The sequence below is a fragment of the Pteropus medius genome, unplaced genomic scaffold (assembly GCF_902729225.1).
Source record: "Pteropus medius unplaced genomic scaffold, Ma_sr-lr_union100, whole genome shotgun sequence".
Lineage (NCBI taxonomy): Eukaryota > Metazoa > Chordata > Mammalia > Chiroptera > Pteropodidae > Pteropus > Pteropus medius.
In genome coordinates, this window is record NW_024351729.1 from 19,884,018 (window position 1) to 19,906,882 (window position 22,865).

Below are 22,865 nucleotides of genomic sequence, written 5' to 3' on the forward strand. Positions count from 1 at the left end.
GAATACACGAATTCCAACAATATACAATGGAATTAATCTGCTATAAAGAACTAAAATACGCACAATACAAAGAAAACAAAATTATGCTGTTTTTATAAACAGCCTAATAAAATCTCATCAACAACTCCACATAATAATGTGCAAAAGTCCTTTAGGAATGATAAGGTGCTGTTCAAATGTAAGGAATTATTCATTCTAGTACCAGGAGTATAAACGCTTTACACTAATTGAATGGATATTTTCTTTTGAATTATCCTTTGTACGTGATTCAATCCACCATGGCTCTCATCTTATTTCTTAATACTGGGTGATTGAAAAGCACTGTTCTTTTTCAAATGTCACCAACTCATTATTCTGTTAATAGGTAATTCAGCATAGTATTTTTTATATAGAAAATTGCCATAATTTAGCCAAAATACAATCTGATTTACAGAAATTTGATTAACTAGAATCTTTAGAAGATGGCTGCTTTGTGAAATGTGAAATATCTGACATGACTTTTCCTTAAGAAAAATTATTTACTTAAGTAAAATACGTAATAAGTACTTATTAAAATAATAAGTATTTCTACTGAGAATACTGGTCTAAAGTTTAAGAACAAAAATGAAAACAACATTGGTCAGATCATTGAGGTTAAAAAGTTCATCTGCCTCAGCCCTGAGGCCTTGTCTAAGTCTTTTCTGCATTTTCATTGTGGATGCAAAAGAAAATAATAACATTTGGGCATTGTACCCTGTTTACAACTTGGCAATGCTAAATGTAGCTGAAACAACACTAATTGGAAAACAACCCTCTTTTAAACTAAATGATATATTTGTACCACTCTAATATCAACCCTGAAGAGAGATAAGACATTTTTATAATACTACTCCAGATTTCATTCATTCGGTTGATCAAATACCAATCTATGGTTTCTGCCACAACACAAAAGTAAAGGATGATCTAGCTGAGATTGCTCCTTCTTTGTGTTGTCCATACCATGGTGAGATTTACGAGAGGAATAATAAATGAGTCAAAATTTTATAGGTAAGATTTAAAATATATTCTGGCTCCTACATGCTCAGATTTTTCTAGATAAATATTATAGGCTCATCTTTCTAATACAAAAAAACTAGAGGAAATAACTATGCTAAGTATTATACAAATATTTTCAAGTGGCAACACTATTCAAAACATAAATTTCAGGATGAAACACTAAAGTGGTATCAAAATAAATTTTAACTAGAATCCAAAAGTTAGAAATAAAGAAATCTCATTTACTTACAAGTTGATTTTGCTTTTGGAGGAAATTTGGTCCGGGTAATAGCCAAAATGATGAAAATAATGACTGGCCATAAAATCAAGACAAGTGTCCAAAGCTGAAAAATAATGATGGGAAAATATGTTAATTATACTGCTGAACAAAAAAAAAACCTGACAAAAAGTACATCATACTATAAAATTCCAACACAAGACAGGTATTTGCCTCTAAATTTCATTAATAAGAAAGAAATGAGAGATTTTTAAAATTTAAAGAGACCTAGAAATGAACAGAAGAATGATTTGTTCAGACTTAAAACCCTAAAATGATCTGACAACACCTTTCCAGTCACCTGTCATAACTTCCCCGATAGCAATAATTTTTAAAATTCAAATCTGATTAATAAGTTCCTTTCTTAAAATCTTTTAGTTTCCCAATTGTTTTTTGATAAGGCTCAGCATTCTAAACAGAGCATATAAAACCCAACATAATTTCAACCTAATCCTATCTTACCACTTCCAATGTTAGCATTCTATGCACAGCCATAAAGATTAGTGTATGACATTGGATAAAGGCTCACTAAACATTATTGAACAAATGAATAACTGAGTCAATGAATAAACGAGAATTTAAAGTTATATGTAAACTTCCTCTCTCCCTTACCGGTATAAATAGTATCTTATATCTGCTTTTAAAATACTCTTATCATCAATATTTTTTGCTCATTAAATGAAATGGTAATTTTTTCATGGCAGGAACAGTGTCTTATTCATCACTGAATTTTCACTGGTACAAAATAGATGCTCAAAAAAATGTATATGGCATGAAACACAGTCTAAAAAAAATACAAAAGAGTAATGAAACCCAGAGCTGGTTCTCCGAAAAGATAAACAAAATTGATAAACCTTTCCAGACTCGTCAAGAAAAAAGAGAGAGGACCCAAATAAACAAAATCAGAAACGAAAATGGAGAAGTGATAGCTAACTCCACACAAATATAAAGGATTATAAGAAAATACTAGAAGCAATTATATGCCAACAAATTGGATGATCTAGAAGAAATGGATATATTTCTAGAAACATACAACCTCCTAAGACTGAGTCAAGAAGAAACAGATAATCTGAAGTGACCAATTACCACTAATGAAATTAAATCAATAATCAAAAATCTCCCCAAAAAACCAAAAAACAAAAAACAAAAATCGTTCAAAGAATTAACACCTATCCTTCTCAAACTATTCCAAAAAATTCAAGAGGTGGGAAGGCTTCCAAATTCATTTTATAAGGCCACCATTACCCTGATTCCAAAACCAGACAAATTATAGGCCAATATCTCAGTGAACATAGATTCGAAAATCCTCGACAAAATATTAGCAAACCAAATTCAGCAGTACATTAAAAAGATCATACATCATGATCAAGTTGGATTTATTCCTGGGAAGGAAGACTGGTTCAATAGCCACAAATCAATTAATGTCATATACCACATTAACAAATTGAAAGATAAAATCATACGATCATATCAATAAATGGAGAAAAAGCATCTGACAAAATCCAGCATCCATTCATGATAAAAACTCTAAGCAAAGTGGGAATAGAGGGAACAAACCTCAACATAACAAAGGCCATATATGACAAACCTACAGCTAACATCATACTCAATGTGGAAAAACTAAAAGCATTTTCCTTAAGATCAGGAACAAGACAAACCTGTCCACTTTTGCCACTTTTATTCAACATAATGTTGGAAGTCCTAGCTATAGCAATTAGACAAGAAAGAAAAATAAAAGGCATTCAAATTGGAAAAGAAGCAAAACTGTCATTACTTGCAGATGACATCATATATAGAGAGAGAACGTTAAAGATTGCACCAAAAAAAACTATTAGAACTGATAAATGAATTCAGTAAAGCAGCAGAATACAAAGTTAATATTCAGAAGTCAGTTGCATTTTTATACACCAATGATGAACTATAAGAAAGAGAAATTAAGAAAACAATCCCATTTACGATTGCATCAAAATAAAATAAAATACCTAGGAATAAATTTAACCAAGGAAATAAAAGACCTGTATTTGAAAAATTACAGGTCATTAAAAAGAGAAATTGAAGAAGATACATATAAACAGAAGCATATACAGTGCTCATAGGTAGGAAGAATCAACATTGTTATGTCCATACTACAGAAAGCAATCTATTAAGTCAAGGCAATCCCTATCAAAATACGAATGGCATTTTTCAGAGAACTTGAACAAACAATCTAAAATTTTTATAGAACCATTAAAGATCCCAAATAGCCATGGCAATCTTGAGAAAGAACAAAGTTGGAGGTATCCCGCTACCTGATATCAAACTATACTACAAGGCTATAGTAATCAAAACAGCATGGTACTGGCATAAAAACAGAAACATAGATCAATGAAACAGAATAGATAATCCAGAAATAAATCCACATCTGTACACTCATTTAATATATGACAAAAGAGGCAAGAATATATAATGGTGTTCAGAAAACTAGACAGATACATGCAAAAAAATGAAACTGGACCGCCATCTTACACCATATACAAAAATAAACTCAAAATGGGTTAAAAACTTAAATATAAGACCCAAAACTATAAAACTTCTAGAAGAAAACATAGACAGTACACTCTCTGACATTGCTCTTAGTAATATTTTTTCTAACATATCTCCCTGGGCAAGAGAAACAAAAGAAAAGGTGAATAAATGAAACTACATCAAACTAAAAGGTTTTTGTACAGCAAAGTAAGCCATTATCAACAAAACGAAAAGACGGTCTACTAAATGGGACAAGAAATTTGCCTATGATTTATCTGATAAGGGATTAATATCCAAAATTTATAAAAAACTCATATAACTCAACACCAAAGAAACAAACAATCCAATTAAAAAATGGGCAGAGGACCTGTATAGGTATTTCTCCAAAGAGAACATACAGATGGCCAATAGACATACGAAAAGATGCTCAAGGTCATTAATCATCAGAGAAAAGCAAATTAAAACCATAGGAGATATCACATCACACCTGTCAGAATGGCTATCATCAATAAATCAAAAAACAACAAGTGTTGGCGAGGATAGAGAGAAAAGAGAACCCTCATATATTGTTTGTGGGATTGCAAATCAGTACAGCCACTGTGAAAACTGTTTGGTGTTTCCTCAAAAACTTAAAAATAGAACTACCTTATGACTCAGCAATTGCACTTCTGGATATTTATCCAAAGAAAACCAAAATACTAATTCGAAGGATTTATGTATGCTTAGCCTATGTTCACTGCAGCACTATTTATAATGGCGAAGATATGGAAGCAACCTAAATGCCCATTAATAGGTGATTGGATAAAGAAGTTATGGTACACATATACAATGGAATATTACTCAGCTGTAAAAAATGAAATCTTATCATTTGCAACAACGTGGATGGACCTAGAGGATATTATGCTAAGTGAAATAAGTCAGACAAATACCATAAGATTTCACTTAGATGTGGACTCTAAGGAACAAAATAAATGAACATAGATACAGAAAATAAACTGGTGATTGCCAGATGAGAGGAGGGTTCAGTGGGCTGGGGGAAAAGGTGAAGGAATTAAGTTCAAATTAGTTACAAAACAGTCATAGGGATGTAGAGTACAGTAAGGGGAATATATATGATAATATTGTAATGTACTTATAGTGCCAGGTAAGTACTAGGGTAATTGGGGGGATCACTTCATAAATTATGTAAATGTTTAACTATTGTGCTGTATACCAGAAACTAATATAAAAATTAAACAAAAATTTTAAATGTATGCTGCATTGACATGTCTATTAGAGAATTTCACTGTGAGACATTTAGGGAGTAGCTTTTCTCCCCATGTAGACTTGATTTAGTTCCTAAGACATTAACTGGTTAATATTTTACATGTCTATAAAATTTTTCAAACATATATTCACAAGAATATTAACTGTGACATGCAAATAGTTATAGTGTTCAAACCAACCGGTACAGAACAAATCTTGCCTATACTTAATAAAGTAAAACTTGGAACTATGTTTCTGTCTAGTTAGCAGTCAGACTTGTTATCATTCTTCCTGCACTTTCAGAGACAATTTGCTTCTGCCAAACCTCAAACTACTGTCTGGGGCTCTTCAATTCTCCAAAACAATCTAGACCCACCCAATTATTGACCCTTAAGAAACTCTTAACCTAAACATTCTATGAAAATATCATTGCGTGTTTAACAGCACTGCTCTCCTTGCTGGCGGGCATGTTATCAACTTCTCAAACTTCAGGTTTAAGGGCAAGTTTTTAAAAATGAAAGTTTACTGTCAATCTAAGGAATCAATCATAGCTGAAAAGCTCCCAGACTGGCCATGTAGCCTAATGTATAGAGTGCTTCTCAAGCAACAATGTGACTTGGCCACCAATAAAAACCACATATTTTCAAATCCCATTAACATTGCAGATACCTCCTAGTGCTGTTTACACTTAATCGTGACATGAAAATTACAGTAGTTATGGGTTCATGATATTTATTTATTTATTTAATGTTTAATAAAGAAACACATATTACCATATCATAAATTTGCTTTTTATTGCCTTAACTGAATTTCAATATGATTGGTTTTACTTGTGACCTTATTTATTGTACTGATTTAAAAACATTATTCTCAGAAGAGTCATACGTTTCACCAGCCTGCCAATGACATCCATAGCATAGAAGAAGCTAAGAAGCCTTGATCTGATCCAATTCCCTTTTTTATTCTCTGGGGTACAGAAGGTTAACATAATTTATCCAAGTCACATTCTCAGTTGGGAAGCAGAGCAGGGGACAAGGATCTGAATGTCAAAATACTTGAGCTAGGATTTTTTTAAAAAAATTATCATACTGCTCTGAGGAATAAATAAGAAAGCAGTACAGAAAGTATATTAGAAAAATACAAGTTCTATAGAAATATAAGATGTATTATTTCAGTCTAGCCTCTGATATATTAAAAAATTAGAGTCTGTTCTTCAAAGATCCTAGATACAAGGCATCATTTTTATTCTGTGACTCATTTGAAATGCAGACTGTAAAGAATTAAGTTTAAAAAAATGCAACGTTTGTGGTTTTATTGGTTTTATATTTGAGGTCATAGTTATTTTTTTAAAAAAAACTGAGTAGGTTTAGTGCCCCGTAGCTACTTTCAGGAGCATCTATTCGTTTTTCTGCAGTAACCTCATGAGAATTCAGTGAGGGCTTGAGATCAACTGTACCAACACAAATGTACATTCACATTAAAATAAGGTCATATGGTGTGGGATATCTTTAAGTGTTCTTTTGGTTGATCTAATTTGATGGTTTCATGATGTTTTGGTAAATTTTGAAATTAATTTCACACGCAGTTTAAATCTAGACCAGAATGTAACCTATATCAGAGTAGTTTAAGGCAATTTAGACTCTGTTATAGGTAAAAACCACAGCAAGCCATAAGCAATCTATTATCACAAGATTTCCCCTGGGATTGTAGGTCAGAGTGGTTTGAAGAACATTTCTGCATACTACATTTTAGAAGGATAATAAATACAAAGCCATTCACACTGTGATCTCTGGAAGTGTTAAGGTTGACAAGTTAATCACAAGAGCAAGAAATAAACAAAATTAAAATTTTCATAGCAATAGGATTGCTCTCAACACAACTCTAAATATTATCATAAATAACCTAGAAGCAAATGCAGAACCAAGGATCCATATACTAAACTGATGAGTCATAGCTTATTTTTTTGTTTGTTTAGAGAAGGGCTAATATATTGATCTGGCACATCTAGATATTGGAGCTACTTGGAACCTTTGGAAAAGCTGTTTTTAAGAGTTTCATAATTTTGCTGATATTTCAATTATCCCACACTTGCCCCTATACCTTACTTGCATTCCACCCTCTCTGCATTCTTGACATCGAAAGATATAAGCACACTGAGTAGTTCATAATTCCTTAGTGGGCCATAGCATTTGTCTTCTTTTATTTTTCCAGGGATTAATTTCTATTAAGATGTCCCATTCTGTTCTCTTTTTCTTCCCTTTCCCTTCCTGAAAAATTTAGTACCCAAAAGTCCTTAGGTGGGGCCCAGCAAGAGAAGCTCACTCTAGGACTGGGGACACCACAGTGACACAGTGAGGGAGGTGAGTCCCTAGCAAGGTAAAGAGGACACCCACAGTGTAGCAGCCAGACATGGGTTGTCAGAGCCCAAGTAGGATAAGAAAAGTATCTGTGCAGCATGAGGAGCAGGCCATTGGTTTCGCACAGGAAGGCTGAGCAAAAGAAGAGCTTTAGAAGAGCTAGGTTTCTCACTGTCTATCAGGGGAATTATAAACACAGAAAAGGAAAAAAACTAGAATAAACCCTTTAGTGTTGGGTTAGAATTAAAGATATGAGCATGAACTCTGAGCTTCCAAAATGTATAAAGAGACATGAAATATAGCTATAAATGTGTATGTATAACTTATTTCCTTCTTTCTGGTTCCATAAGTTATTTCTGTCTCATTGCGTACTACTTGTGTCCCAGTCCTGAAAATATACATTTTCCAAGAAACGCTAGCTTCTTTTAGTGGACAGATGAGAGCTAAGTGTATTTGTTGCTATTATTGTTATTGAAGTGTCACTATTTCCAAGCCAAGACAGAACTATGAAGTATATGTAGACACAGAGATAGATGACAGATGATGGATGATAGATAGATGATAGATAGATAGATAGATAGATAGATAGATAGATAGATAGATAGATAGATAATAGATAGATAGATAGATAGATAGACAGATAGATGACAGATAGACGATGATAGACATTAGACAGATGTGACAGATAGACAGGACAGGATAGATAGACAGATAGACAGAAGATGATAGATAGATAGATAGATAGATAGATAGATAGATAGATAGATAGATAGATGATAGATAGACCGACAGACAGACAGACAGACAGATGACAGATAGATATAAATAGATGGAGATAGCATCCCTTGCACTAGAGTGATTCGTAGTTGGTTGAATTCAAATGAATGATAGTAATTATTATTATAATTTTTAAATTGCAATAGGGATTCCTTTGCCTAACTTTAAAAATAAATAAAAGTGAAACCTTTAGGATGAAGATTCTCCTTTACCCTTCATGGAATCATAGTCTTGGAGAGTCTTAAGAAAACTTAGGATTTGATATATACTACAGTAATCATTTATATAAGGTTTATATATTTATTATTACAATAAAAATTATTGAACACCTACTGTGTACCAGGCACTGAGGATAGAGTAACATTTTCAGTCTTTTGAGAAAGGGAAACATCAAAAAAATTATAACCAAGTGTAATAGATAATGCTAAGACATAGGAAGTAAAGAGTATAGAAGGAAGATAAAGCAAGGGAAGCTGAGTCTAAAACCTAAAAGATGGACAGGGTCAGGCAGAAGAAAAGATATATATGGTGGATGGAGTGTGAGAAGGAAGTGGGAGTCTTTTTAGCAGAGGAAACATATGGGCGAAAACCCACAGATGGGAAAGGAGGTGACATATTCCAGGAAAAGAATTAAGTCCAGAATGACTGGCGCATCAAGACTTAGGGAAAACATCTCTGCCATATCGTTATCCAGCCTCTACTTGAATGCTTCTAGTGACTAGAAGTTCATTAGTTCACTAGTCTTCTTTATTATTGGACAATTCATATTGTCTGATTTTTTGCTCATATAAAGATGATTTCTTCCTTCTTATGGATTAACACTCATTTCTCTTAGTTTGGCCTCCTCTTCCACCTGAAAATTCTATAAGTATTCAAAGTCCCCTTCCCTCCTGGGTACCAATACCAGTTCTGTCAGCAATTCCCTGTTTAATATGATTTCAAAATATCTTTCCCAGGATAAATTCTTGTTGTCAAGTGGTCTTCTTCTTATTAGTATCAGAATTCAATATAACACTCCAATTATCACCCCAAGTGATAATAGTCAATATTCATTGACTGCTTAGAATGTGTAAGACGCTATGTTAAACACTTAACATGCATTATCTTATTTAATATAATCACCTTATTTCCTCTTGCAGGTGGGAAATTAGAATTTTAAAGAGAGTAAATGAGACTTCATTGCATCAGACACCAAATGATAGAGATGGTCTTTGAACCCAGAGTGTCTTTGAAACCCTAATTTTAGTACCTGCAGTTAATCATTAAGCTACGTAGCCAAACCACTACAGAACAGATTACTAGCTCTCTTTGATCACAATACTGTACTTCTATATTAGTTCAGACTATAAGAGCATTAAAAGTCATTTAAAGGTCATCCCGTAGCCTCAAATTATAACTTTTACTACAAACTGGAAAATAAAACTTGCCTAACCTTCCATAAATAAAATATACTGTCTCTTTGTTCCCCTTTTATTTTTACCTTTGTGCATTGTCCCATAAAGTCAAATATGACTATTACTTGATGGTGATAAGAGGATTCCGAGGTTCACATTCTGAAGTAAGAGCTTGGTACTTTAGATCTGGAATAAACCTTACTTCCACCCCCAAAACAAAGAAACAAAAGTGGCATGGAGTCCTCGGTTCGTTGGGTTTTCTGCTCTTTAACACTGCCATTCACACAAATGACTTATCTAGAAACTGGAATCAAGGAAATTTTTTGAAATCGGTACTTGTAGAGATTGTAATACATTTTGGAGATTGGTAAACTTTCTATAATGTACATGAAAACAACACATTTTTATTGGACTTTAAGCTAATTATGTCTCTATTGCTCTCATTGCCCTGAAACATCTTCATTTCATTTACTTTTCAGTAATTTACTAAACTAATGTGTATGTCTGTTATGTACCAAGCACCATAAACAACAGGTAGATTTAGTTTTTTTCTTTAACAGTTAAAAGGTGTTAAGGGAGTAAATAGTACAGGTCCAGAAGAGGTAAAAAGGGCCTGAAACATCTGGGCATGTAGTTGAATGAACTGTATAAGGCCTAGTGTATCTTAATATAATTTAGAATTCTAAATTTGAGGATTAGAGTTTAATCCTAAATTGTTTGAATCAAAAATATTAATTTAATATATAGACTGACCTCTAAAATTTTGAAGCTAAGTCTTCCTCTTTCTCTAGCTACTCTGAGGGGAAGTTATATGAGCAAGGTGGGGGTTGGGGAGAAAGTGTCAAACTTGATCCAAAGTGTTAGAAGTTTATCAAGTTGTGGGAAAGTCTGTGATAGAAAAAAATAGTTCTATCATCAACTGAGCTAAAGTGTGATCCACTAGATAATAAGTTACAACAGAAAATAAACAGCCAAGGTTAATTTTCCTTCTTCAGGTCGTAAGTCTGGAATTAGATTCTATTTCTATAGACATTTGAAATCACTCTGTGATATGCCTATTTAGAACCCATCTTCTTAATGAAAGATAAACTCTTATCTTACACTATCTAGTCTTTAAGCCTGCAGTCTCTTTGCTGCCCCAGAACTCTGTTTCCTGTCATTAACTAACATCTCATTAGGTGAGCCTCCCTGTTGTTAACCATCTCCAGTGGAATGTATCTTCATTTTTCCATTATTTTTAGAGTTAAATTACAAACCCAGCAGGATAGCAACTGCATCTAATTGATTTTCACTATTACCTAACATTTCTGTTAGTGCTTAACGTATTTTTTCACACTCTTTTAGCATTCATTTTTGCAATTGAGAAAAATGATATAAATGGAGCCACTTCAAAATGGAGCCAGGGCCACCATTCCAGAGAAATGGCCTCGTACACCTTGAACGTTTGAAATGTTTGACTTTAGCAAAATTATGTTTGTCTGGGGCAGAGCAACGTTGTCTTCCAAATAACTGTTTGTAGAGCTAACAGGAAATTGAACATCCTGACACAAGGACTAAAAATTAAAAACATTCTTTAGAATCAGTAAACAGCCATGAAGAGATGAAGAAAAACTTAGCTATTAGTAGCAATAGAAATTCCTTCCTTTTATTCATGTAATTATTTCCCTTCCCTTTCTCATAAATATCCCTTGCCTTTACCCCGTAATCAAAACAATTTGGGTTTTGGCCTAAATCAGGGCTTCCAGAATCTGTGATCTCAAATAAATGCTCGTTGCCTCACACCGTGGCTTTTTATTTTTAGGTTAACAAATATGGTGTCAGAATCAGGACCTGAGGCAGATCTTACCATCACAGACTAGAGTTCCCACCTACCAGCGGGGAAAAAAAATTCTTGTGATCTGCTCACCCCCCAGAGAACTTCTTACGAGCATGAAAGAAGCCCTATCTGAGGAAAATTCCTCATGTGATAGCAAGCTCCTGTGGCAGTAGCCATGCTGGCAATGGAACAATTGTCCCCAGGGCAGTGCTTCCCTGAGAAAAAACCCTTCTGATTTCAGAGAAAGTCACTGACCTCAGCCAAAAAGGATGGAGGTCAGAAGCCTGAGAGGACTCACCGTCTAGTTACACGCTCTTTTGTTTCTTTTCTTTGTTTCTGTTGTTTGTCATAAGAAAGTGATTTCAAAGGGAATGACACAAGCATAAAGCCTATAAACCATTGTCTGGGCTGGCCCCCACAAACTGACAGTTTTTGTAGATCTCACCAGACCAGTATCTATTTAAACAAACTTTACTGTGGGTTAAATGCACATGAAGTAAAAGCCATTGCTAAGGGAATCTTGGAAGCCAAAATGGCAAAATTAGTAGACACGAGTAGAATATTTAAGAAACAGAAGTGCACTCGGCACTTCAAATAAAAGCACCTGTGGTAAGAAGGTCACGGAATGGGTTAGACTGATATTATTAGGTCACCCACTGACCTCAAGAAAATTTTGGTGCGACAAGATACTCTATAGAAGATTACGCAATGCTTAGCCGCATGGCACATGCCTCTTAGGTATTCGTGCTCCGAGAGATGCAAGGCTTAGCGAAAGCTGTTAATGTGCATATAATAAGAAACCAGATGAAGTTTCTCCTTTAGTCTTGAGATTTTGGCTTTCAATCTATAAGAATACTCTCTTTGGTCTCTGCCATCTAGAACATGCAGAATTTGGCATTCAATGGCAGCCAGTGAAATTGACTGGGAATTTGGGGCAGCTGTATCCAGTAGGTGAGAAGAACAAGAAATATTTGGGATTGTGACTGCCATCTCTGTCTTTTTGCCCAATGTACCAGCTCTCAGGGGAATTTTTAACAGGGGACTTTCATCCTCTAAAAGTTCTCAAGAAGTCTCTTCCTCAGAAACTCCCCAGATTATATGTACAAATATTTTGGTCCCTCTTTTATGGCTTTGTAAAATGGACTAACTTAGCCAAAATAATTTAAAACTCTATAGGCCATTCTGGCGAAAAATTGTTTTAGATAAGTCAACCTAAAGCTCTGCCCCACCCCTGACCCGCTAAAAGAGAGGATTCCCACCTCTCTCAGAGATACTGTAATGCACTCTTTGAACCATATGAAGAAGCTTCCAAGAGACAAAATGACTTCAGAGATAACCCTAACAGAATGCTAAAAAAACTTTAGCCATCTGAGCAGGCAACCTTATCTTAGGCACTTAAAGGCAAGAATCTCCATTAAGATTTCAATTTATTTTATTATTGTTATTATTATTTTTTTTTTTACTGTTTGCCCCACCTGAAACCTTACAAAATATTTTAAAGAATTTAAAAACACTAGGATCAGAAATTTGGCAGAATCAAAAGCCGATATTCTAAGTCTGATAGAAAATTTAGGCCTCCTCAGCTATTTCTCAGGCCCTTCCATATATAACCAGGAAATAGATCAGGTGGAAGCCAGTGTTCAAGAGCTAACAACTTTGTCTTTTAAATCTCTACAACATTAGAAATGTAAACATAGTTTCCCAATGGCCTGGGACTAAGCCAAGTTAATTCCATCAGTAGAACCTGAAACTAAAAGTGGCGGGGAAGCGGGGCAGATAAGACAGTTGAGATTTTTTAAAAGCACAAGCAAGCTGAAAAGGCTTCCTTGATTTTTGAGTCTTTGTTTTTTGCAGACAGTTATTGTCTTACTCTAATGCTTTTACATATGTGCTTCAACTTCAAAAAGAAATCATGGAGAGTACCCTAGAATACAGCACCTTAATAACTTTCAGATCACACCACTCAACTGGGGAAGAATCTACAGAACTCTAAGGAAAATGAGATTCATAAAAAGGACAAAAATCAACAAGAATTAATTACATGGGGATTAAATGATGAAGATGATTATAATTTTTGTCTCTTTGTTTAAATATTACTGATTTTTTTATGTTTTGTTTCTCCAAATTTAAGAAAACATTTTCTTTTCTTAAGCTACCCATAAATTAAAGCAATTTGATGAATTATACCTTTGTGAGCATAATTTATATATTTATCTTTTTCTCCCTACCTGATCCTTCCAGAATTGAAAAACTCTTAATAAGTGAGTATTCCTATTTTCATGGCAGTATAGTTATTCACATAAGTTCAATAAGAATCTGTTCTTGTAACAGGATACAATTAACTTATGGAAGTCAACAAAGCCTCCTGGGAAAAATCGGCCTGGTACCTTGCATATAGGGATCTGGCAGACACAAGAGCCTCAGGATATTTTGGGAACCTCAAGAAGAAAGGAATTAACCCAAATCTAAAGGTACCGCAAGTGAAGTCTGATGGCAAGTATTTGGCTTGGACTTTTAGCTTCAAGAGGCTATTAAAAGTTCAATCTGGAGATTTCTTAAGAAAGATTCCAGCAAAGCAGATTTAAATGAGCCTATATGATCAATTGCTATACTTGATACATTTATGTAGATGATCAGGCCAAGTTCATTAAAACTAGACTTAATTATAGTAAAACTAATTTGCTTGCAAAATATCTTTGGTAAAAATGAAGATAATTGTAGAGAGAGGAAAAAAATTATGTTTTAATGGAAACTATAATACACACTTACGGATATTACTTCTGTTAATTGTCTTTGAGGTTTTGTTCTCTACCTATAAACTGAATTAAATCCTGAATTCTTCTAGTCTCCTCAAATATTTGGCTACAAGTCTCCAAACTAGCGTTTCCAATTTTTCTTCCACTTTTGACTTGGAATCACTGAGAACTAAAGCTGCCATTTTCCCCAAAGCCCTGGAAACTAAATGTAAATGACCTTGATATGAGCTTCACAGAAATCACCACACATTCTCGTGCTTTGACAATCTTCATGCTGATGTTGTGTAAGCCACTTGGAACGTTTACCTGAACAATCGATGACATCATTAGAGACATTTCAAACTGCAAAAGATGCTTCAACCTTGACATCTAAAATTTTTCTTGACTGGCTGCCCCTTAGGCTCAGACACTGGTTTCTTACCATTAACCTTTGTTTATCTTTTGTTTCTATAGAAATGTCTCATTAAATACTGGATTGTTTGCACCACAGGTCTACCCCTGGCAAAGCAGAGACAGAACTAGGTCAAATCTGGGCACAGAGCAAAGGGCTAAATACATTGCCCGCTGGCACATAATGGTCCTTGACCTTGTTAGCTGGCTACCTTCAAGCACTGCCTTCTACTCAAGTCTCTTCTCCAAATTGGACTTAGTATTTTGCTTCTCATTATAGAAATTCTTGTTATAGAATTTTATCTCCTTTACATAGCTCAATGTTATAAAGACACACTTGGATAACGGTTGCTCAGAGCTTTGAGATAATCACTAAAGCCTATGCAACTTCATATAAAAAAAAAACCTCAAGGAACTGAAGGTATTTGCCCTAAAAAAAACACGATATTAAGGCCTTCCTCTGTTCTGGTGCTCTTGTTGCTTAAACGTGGCCTAAGTCTCGTAAGGAAACCACTTTCCCTCTTACATGGGACATGAGATACTGGGAATGAGCCTTCCCAGTGACAGATCAATGAAGCTTTAAATGACTGATCAGTGTTGCTCTCCAACTGTTGATCAGAGATGCTTTCAAGGAAAAATCTCAATCAAAAGGGGGAAATAAGAAAAACAATGATGTAAGCGGAGTCATTTCAAAATAGAGTCAGAGCCACCATCCCCCAAAAAAGGCCTTGCATGTCTTGCTCCTTGAACTTTTGGAAAGTTTGACTTGGGCCAAATAAACTTTGAATTGGGCCAGATAAACTTTGAACTGTTTGCAGAGCTAACAGGAAAGCACATCCTGATCAAAAACTGAAGATTAAAGACCTTTAGAATCAATAAATAGCTATGTAGAGCACATGAATAACTTCGCTTACTAGCACCAGTAGAAATTTCTTCTATTCATGTCATTATTTTCCTTCCTTCTCTCACAAAAACTCCTTGCCTTCACCCCAGAACACTATTTGGGTTTCTGCCTAAATCATTGTTTCTCAAATAGCTATTCTTTGAGCTCAAACATTGTTGCCTCTCAATTTGGCTTTTTATTTTTTAGGTTAAAATAATTGAGAATTGATATTATCACTAATATTTTTTTAAAAAGCAATGTCTAGGGCTTCCTTAGCAAATATGATCTCTTTGTTGGTGAGCTGAACTCTGAGTAAGAATCAGAGAAATATTAGGAAAGGAAACTCAACTCAGGAAGTAATAGAAAGAATAAATCTACTTTGGGAGAAATCTGTTCTGAGTCCTTAAATTCACTGTGTGACCTTAAACAAGTCCCTTGAACTCTCTGAAACCCTATGAAATTAAAACAGATAATCCAAAATAGTCAAGAATTCTGATATTTGATTTTATGAGAGAGAGAGAGAGAGAGAGAGAGAGAGAGACTTACCTAAGAACAATTTTGAGGAAAGTCACCTATAAAATTCAAGATCTGTCTTCCTTTTTTTTGCAGCCAAACTCGACATTTAATTTATCCCATTGTCATTCTATTTCTTAGACTGTATGGATGTTTGAAATTCTTTTCTCACTTTCTATTGTAGTATATATGTTTTATGACGTGTTTCCTCAGTAATCTCCCACTCTAATATTTTCACTATATCTTTCTTTTTCTTTTTTTATTCTTTCTTATATTTAATTTGTTTTTCCATTACTAGATTCCTAACTTTTTCCTTTGTAGATTTCTCTTCTCACTACCTTGCTGTGTGATAGATTTGACAACAGACTGGAGGAGAATATCATTGTGAGGATGCTAGCATTTTTTCTTTGACATTCAGTAAGGCCTATACATTTTCAAAGTCACACACGCTAATTTCTATTTTCCTTGGTATAAATATATTTTTTTAAGGCACCATGTTTAGAAAAATCACAAAGATAGAGTAAAATACTTGCATTTTAAATGATCACTTGACAGATGGCAAAGTCCAGTTCCTACACAAAGACTATATATTCTCCTAAAATATATATACACCTGTTTTTCACATTCTCTGTCTTCTAATTTGTCTATATTTTCTCTGTTCAAAATTGTCTTTTATTTCATCTCCTTTTAGATCTTTAATCTTACTGTTCAACCTCCTGATTTTCTTTTTTTTTTTTTCTCTTAAGTAACTCTGGCACGTGGATATCCTAACCACTTGTGTCCTGAAGTCTTTCTTCCAATATCCAGGTACAGGGCTAGTCCCAGGAAAAACTATGAAGAAAGATGCCTCTCTTTGTCTTCTTGCCCTTCTCTTAGAATTGTCTTTCCTTCCCCTTTGGCACTACTATGTTCTAAAGGTCTCTGGTGTCCTTCTAGTTGGTCATAAAGGATTTAAGTGAGTTTTCTATTTTATCCCAAATTCCGGACTTTTTCTGATCTCTCTTCCTGCAACAAAGACTTCTCTGTTTTTGGTCTCATTCTCTCAAGGTGCACTTAACTTCTATATGATTTGATGTTTCAGAATGAACTAATCGCTTATGTATTATCTTGCCCTAGGCAAAAGTATAATTACCAGGGTTTTTTTTTTAGGGATTTGGTCTAAGTAGGAATAATATAAGATATCACAGTATAAACATTTTAGCATGCCTAACTTGCATCCCCTCCAAATATGCCATGTCCAGCAGAAATTGACTAAAACTGAGAAAAACTCTAAAAGTAGAACATTGATATACCACTACTTTATAGATGAGGAAGAAAAATATATTAAAGTTTCAAAGGATAAAATTTCTCAATGAATAATTTTATTCGCTTGAAGGTTTTTTAAATTTTTAGATAAAATGGAATTGTAAGGAAAATATATAACCTGAACATTCTATCAGCAATAATTGATGTTTTTATTTCCTCTATGCTTTTATTTTTAACTATTGTGTTTTTACCACTTAAGAACTTTGCTATATATAAATTTCTTCTTCTCTCCCATAATCCCTTCTCCTGGATTTCTTTTCATCTTTACATTGAGTACAATATGATATGCACATTGTCCTAAATCCCTTTGTAATCTACTTGCCAAAGGTTTCACCATTTTTAAAGAAGTTTGAAATACGTGAGCACATTTGGATCTAACTACCCTATGAGATGGATATGGTAGATTTCATGCCTATTTTAGAAGTGAGAAATGGTGATTTGCTACTCAAGTCTTGTAGCTGGTAAGGAACAAAACCAAGAACCCAGCTCTTATCTTCTGACCATATCTACGTACCCAGACTCTTTCCCTACTGAATTCCACACAAAGTCTACCATGGGATAAATATGGCAAGTTTTACTTTTGTGCTGTTTTCAGTTTAAAAAACAATAAAATAAAAATAGCAATAGTTTAAAATTTTATGTTCAAACCTCACACCCATGCAATCACATAATGCTTTATGATTTAAAATCCTACCCACCAAATTCACAAAGGTAAGTGAACATTTACTTCTTCCTCTTAATATATATATATACACCAGAACACTTATGAAAGTTGTCAGGCACTGTAAGCAAACATAGAGTGAGATAATGTGCACAGATAAAACGTTGGTTTATAAGACTCATGCTATTTGCATAATATTTATATTATTTATTTAAGGCTAGGAATTACCACTCTAAAATAGAGGATATTGAGTGCTTTTTTGGATTCTTCTGGTTCTCAAACACTTTTTTACAGAAGCCAGTTCCTTTCTCAGTCTCCCATGGCCCTGTCTGGTGAGGATCTAATAGCTGGCTTTGTAATTTAAAAGCAAACGTGAATGTAAGGGCACAAAAAAGATGTAATGAGCAGAATAGACAGACTGTAGCAGGAAAATTAAGTAATTCAGTAACAGTCTGGAAACATGGCATATACACTGGCTCTTGTTTGGCATTTCTAGTAAATAATTTTTAGATGCTAAAATTTCTTAGAAGCTTTTCTGTACCAACAGCCTTCAAACTATTCCCTTTCCACATCTTACTTTTCAACCACGCTTTCTATTGCTTTTAGTTTTCAAGTATATTTCTCTCGCATTTATTGTACCTTCTATCCGGTTTTTCTTTCCTGCATCTCATTTTTAACTACATTCATTCATCAAGGAAATTTCTGAAAGCACCTGGGCCAGAAACCTAAAACTCAACACAAGTTCCAAATTTGACTGGGAATAAGACACATCCTTTTCTGTGCTCTGGGCATATCCTGGTTTACTGTTTTAATTTACTGAAATCAAAAGGCTGCTTTAGGGGCAAGTTCAGACTTGCCCTATTAGCTAGAAGACAGATGCAGCGATGATTTCTAAATATCTTATTGCCTGCTCTGAAATTTGCCTTAAAACTGTTCTTTTTCCCTCTCATTAACATCACATTGTAGGATTGCCTGGAGCATTGCCCGTGCCCTACTCCCACCCCCACCCCCTTATTTTTTTACTCACCGGCTGCCTTTTGACACCTAGCCAATTTTTCCAGACCAGGACCCGAAGCTGGTGAAACTGGGAAGCCATCCTTCAAGCAGCACAAACAAGAGAATTTCTCTTTTTTCCTTCACCCCTCAAAAGAAGAATTGGTCTAACTTGCTGTGTGTCAACAGATCAGAAAAGCCTTTTCACGGCATAGCTTTTGTGACAGCTGGGGTAAGAAACCCACAGATTTTCTCTTCCACTGATCTTCTTTTCCTTTGCAAAGATTGGTTTAATTCTTGCCCAAGAAGCACTTCTCAACCAACTCTTCCTCCCAAACAAGGACCCCAACCAGTATCTTCCAGTGGCTTTTGCTTATTTTAAAATAACATCCGGTTGCTGCTTGTTGCGTGAAGTCCAAACTCAAGAGAGAATGAATATCATTCAGATAATGCCCCACTGTAAAAAAAAAAAAAAAAAATCCAAACCTACACCTCCTACTCTCCATGAAATTAACTGCCTATCCACACCTCCTAAAAGGTGTCACCTGAACTGAACACGTCATGAGGAATTAGGTGGGACCCTTGCCAGGCCAGTAGGACTTGTCTTACGTTCTCTCGCCTTCTTTACTACATAGTGCCTGCTCTAGCAGAGGCAGGGCACAAGGAGCATTTTATAGACTCTAGCTCAGTGACTCTTATAAATAGTTAAAGTGTCATTAAGATTTTTTTTTTTTTTAAGTCAGTAAGGCCAGAGCTCAGTTGAAAAACTCCGAACCTCGGCCCATATGGAGAAGGTCTCGTGTTCATCCTAAAGTTGAGTTGAATGTTTTGATTTGACAGGGGGGGTGGGTGGGGAGTGACTATGATGGTGAAGCCTCACTTTCTATCACAATTTATTAGGTTAAGCAAAATGCAAAAAAAAAAAAAAAAAAAAAATGAAAATAAAACGTAGCTATAGGTAACATAAACAACATACAATGAATTCTCATTTTGGAAGGTACATTCATGCATCTGTTGGGTACATTCACACATCTGTTATAGGAAAGCTATATTGTTTCAGGCTTTTATGGTTAAAGGAAACATAGGCTAAGTAATTTAAAGGTTAAAGGAAACATAGGCTAAGTAATTTTAATTGTGATTTAAGGGTATGTTTAATGGAGAAGTCTGTCATGAAGACTTCTAGAAGTAATGTTGCTTACACACCTTAATGACAACCCATTCCCTCTGATACTCAATGACTCCACTATCTGTCTCCAGCTAATTTTCTAATCTCATCTTCCAATAGTCTATTACAAATGCTTGACCACCTGCCAAACTGGTATATATTACAATATGCAAATATAACCTGTGCTTTCTTGTGTCTGACTTGTTCATGATACTCCCTCTACCTAAGATGCACTCCTCCCTCTCTAAAGCTCCTACCTCTCAAAATTATTCCCAAATTGGCATCTTCCATGAAGTCTTTTTAAATATACTAACTACATAAGATATCTCTTTATGAATCCAGCATAATTCTTTGTTTCTATCTCTCTCAAGGAACTTATATCTTTGCCTTATATTATTTTTTATGTCTTATTTTTCCCACTAGATTGCAAATTTTTTGAGAGCCTGGACTATTTTATATCACAGTACTTCATACATGATCAGTGCTCAAAAACTGCTGCTGAATTTAATTGAATAGACTATTTGAGCCAAAGCTGGTGAAGCTCCCTTTCGATCCTCATACTTTTCCAGTACTCTAATTATGAAATTAGTTAAAATAATATTTGAATTCTTTCTTCACACCTGGAGCCAGTGTGCCTCTTCCTGGTCCCCCATGTTCAGCTTCCTGGTCCTCATGCCAACTCTGCACTGTTGATGGCAGCCAGCCTGGGGCTGACTGGAGCCATGCTGACACATGCCCATTGCTTCAACTTTGGCTCCATCCCTACGATGATGAGTCCAGTCCTCATGAGACAGTCCTGAATATCTAGAATTTGACCTTTCAATTGTTCTCTGGATGATGTTAAAGATAAAGTGTTCTTCAAACAGCTGATGGCCTCAGAGATAACATCCTCTTTCCACTCCTGGATTGTAGTGTCAACACTCGTCTGCCTTTGCCAAGCTTTGCCAAAGACTGGAACTCCTGCTGCCCTACCTTCTTTCTCTGCCATCTGTCACAGTCTACAACTCGCTAGTGGTTTGGTTCACAAATGAACATGATTCCATTGTAAAGACAAGGTGGGATCTGAGATGTGACACTACATCTCTAGGGACATGACCAACAGAGTCACTTTATGCAGTCAGGTGACTTCAAGTTAAAATGTACTGATTCATCACATGACTGATGTAGGCGAGAGGTCAACTCAAAAAGTACCAAATGGTTTCTCCCAGTATCTGCTAATCATCTCTCCAGTGTAATCATGGAGTTGTTTTGCTCTTGTTTGTTTAATTCTAGTGAAAGATTCTATCTCAGGCTGTCTTCTTGCCTGGAAACCTTCCTCTATTACCTCTAATTTTCTGATGAGATAATGTATTTTATCACATCCCATGACTTCCCAGAAGATCTATTTCTTCAAAGCAATTTCAAAACTATACATTAGGTGTTTAATATATGTAAGATATTTCTTTACACTTGAAGGCACATAATGTTGTAGCATCAAATGTCAAACATCCTTCTTAAGGGACTGTGGTAATTAATTTTCTACAAAACGTAATTCAAAGTAGTTTAAGTTGGGATATGTAGACAAACAGACCTCTAAATTTTGCTCTATTCCAAGTAGCTATATCATTTTAATTAAATTTATTTGCGTAACATTGGTTAATAACAGTATATAATATTCTATAAGTTTAGGTGAACAGTTCTTTAATACGTCACCTGTATGCTGCATTATGTGCTTAGCACCCAAAGTCTTGTCTCCTTCACCATATATTTGACTTCATTTACTCTCTTTATCACCATCATGTTGTCGTTTGTTTTTACGTTTATTTATTTTATTTGTTTGTTGCTTTTTGTTTTATATTCCACATTTGAGTGAAATCATATGATTCTTATACTTTTCTTTAACTTGGCATTGATACCAACCATATCTGCTTCTAGTATTTTCTTAAAGCTTTTCAAATTTCTTTAAAAATTTGATTTAAAAAAATATCTTTTGAGATTCTATTGTAGAAAAGGCCTTGACTAAAGACGATTTTGGAAGCTATAGCTTTTATGAATTAGGAATTATAACCACTGATCAGAAGAGAATTTAAAGCCATTATTTGACCAACCAAAAAGAAATGAGAGAAAGAATGTGAAAAGAGATTAAAGATAGTGAATTCTTTTTTTTTTTTTTTTTCACAGAGTAAGGTGTAGCTTCGTGCCCCACTTCCAATTGTAAATCAGGATGTAATTGGCAGGTACCATAGGACTTCTCCTTGAGAGAAGAGAAAATAATTTGGTAAGCAGTAAAAAACTTGCACCCAGGACATACAGATGCTAAAAAGTGTTTTTTAAAAGGCAAAAAGCTAAACTGAGCAGCAAATAAACAGAGGCAATCTTAGAATAACATAATCCATGAAAGGATATGTTTACCAGCAAACTGTTTACAGATCTTATCCCTATAGTTGTGCTGAGAAGTTAAATTACTCTCCTTGGTAGGACTGTGGTGATCTACCCCACTGCCCAGTCATTCTAGTGCTTCTGCTGGTGGCCAGCAGACCCAGGCTGTCTTTAGGATGACTTCCAAGTCTCGATGCATAATACCTGCTTCCACTCCCTTTCTCTGCTGTTGGTGACTCTACTTCTTGGTAATCAACAGCTTCATCCCTTTATTAAGTAAGGAATCATCACATCTACCAGAACTTGGGCAGTGTTTGCTTTTGCGCACTCACTTGACCAGCATTAAAAACAGAAATACAGCTTTATCATGGAATAGCTTGCACAAAAATTAGCTAATCCCAGGATTCCAGTGTTCTGCATTCCTGAACTCTAGTAATTACAAATTTTGGAGAACAG

At 34.9% G+C, this 22,865-nt stretch overlaps 1 protein-coding gene across 1 annotated transcript in view; it reads right to left on the reverse strand.

The window, feature by feature from the left end:
* Positions 1-19,335, reverse strand: part of ABCA12 (ATP binding cassette subfamily A member 12) — a 162,883-nt gene extending 143,548 nt beyond the window's left edge. Inside the window, 2 exon segments of the mRNA XM_039844712.1 lie at positions 1,265-1,358; positions 18,921-19,335. Of these exon segments, the coding sequence (XP_039700646.1) occupies positions 1,265-1,358; positions 18,921-18,989 (163 nt within the window). The 5' untranslated portion in view covers positions 18,990-19,335.
* Positions 19,336-22,865: the final 3,530 nt, after the last annotated feature.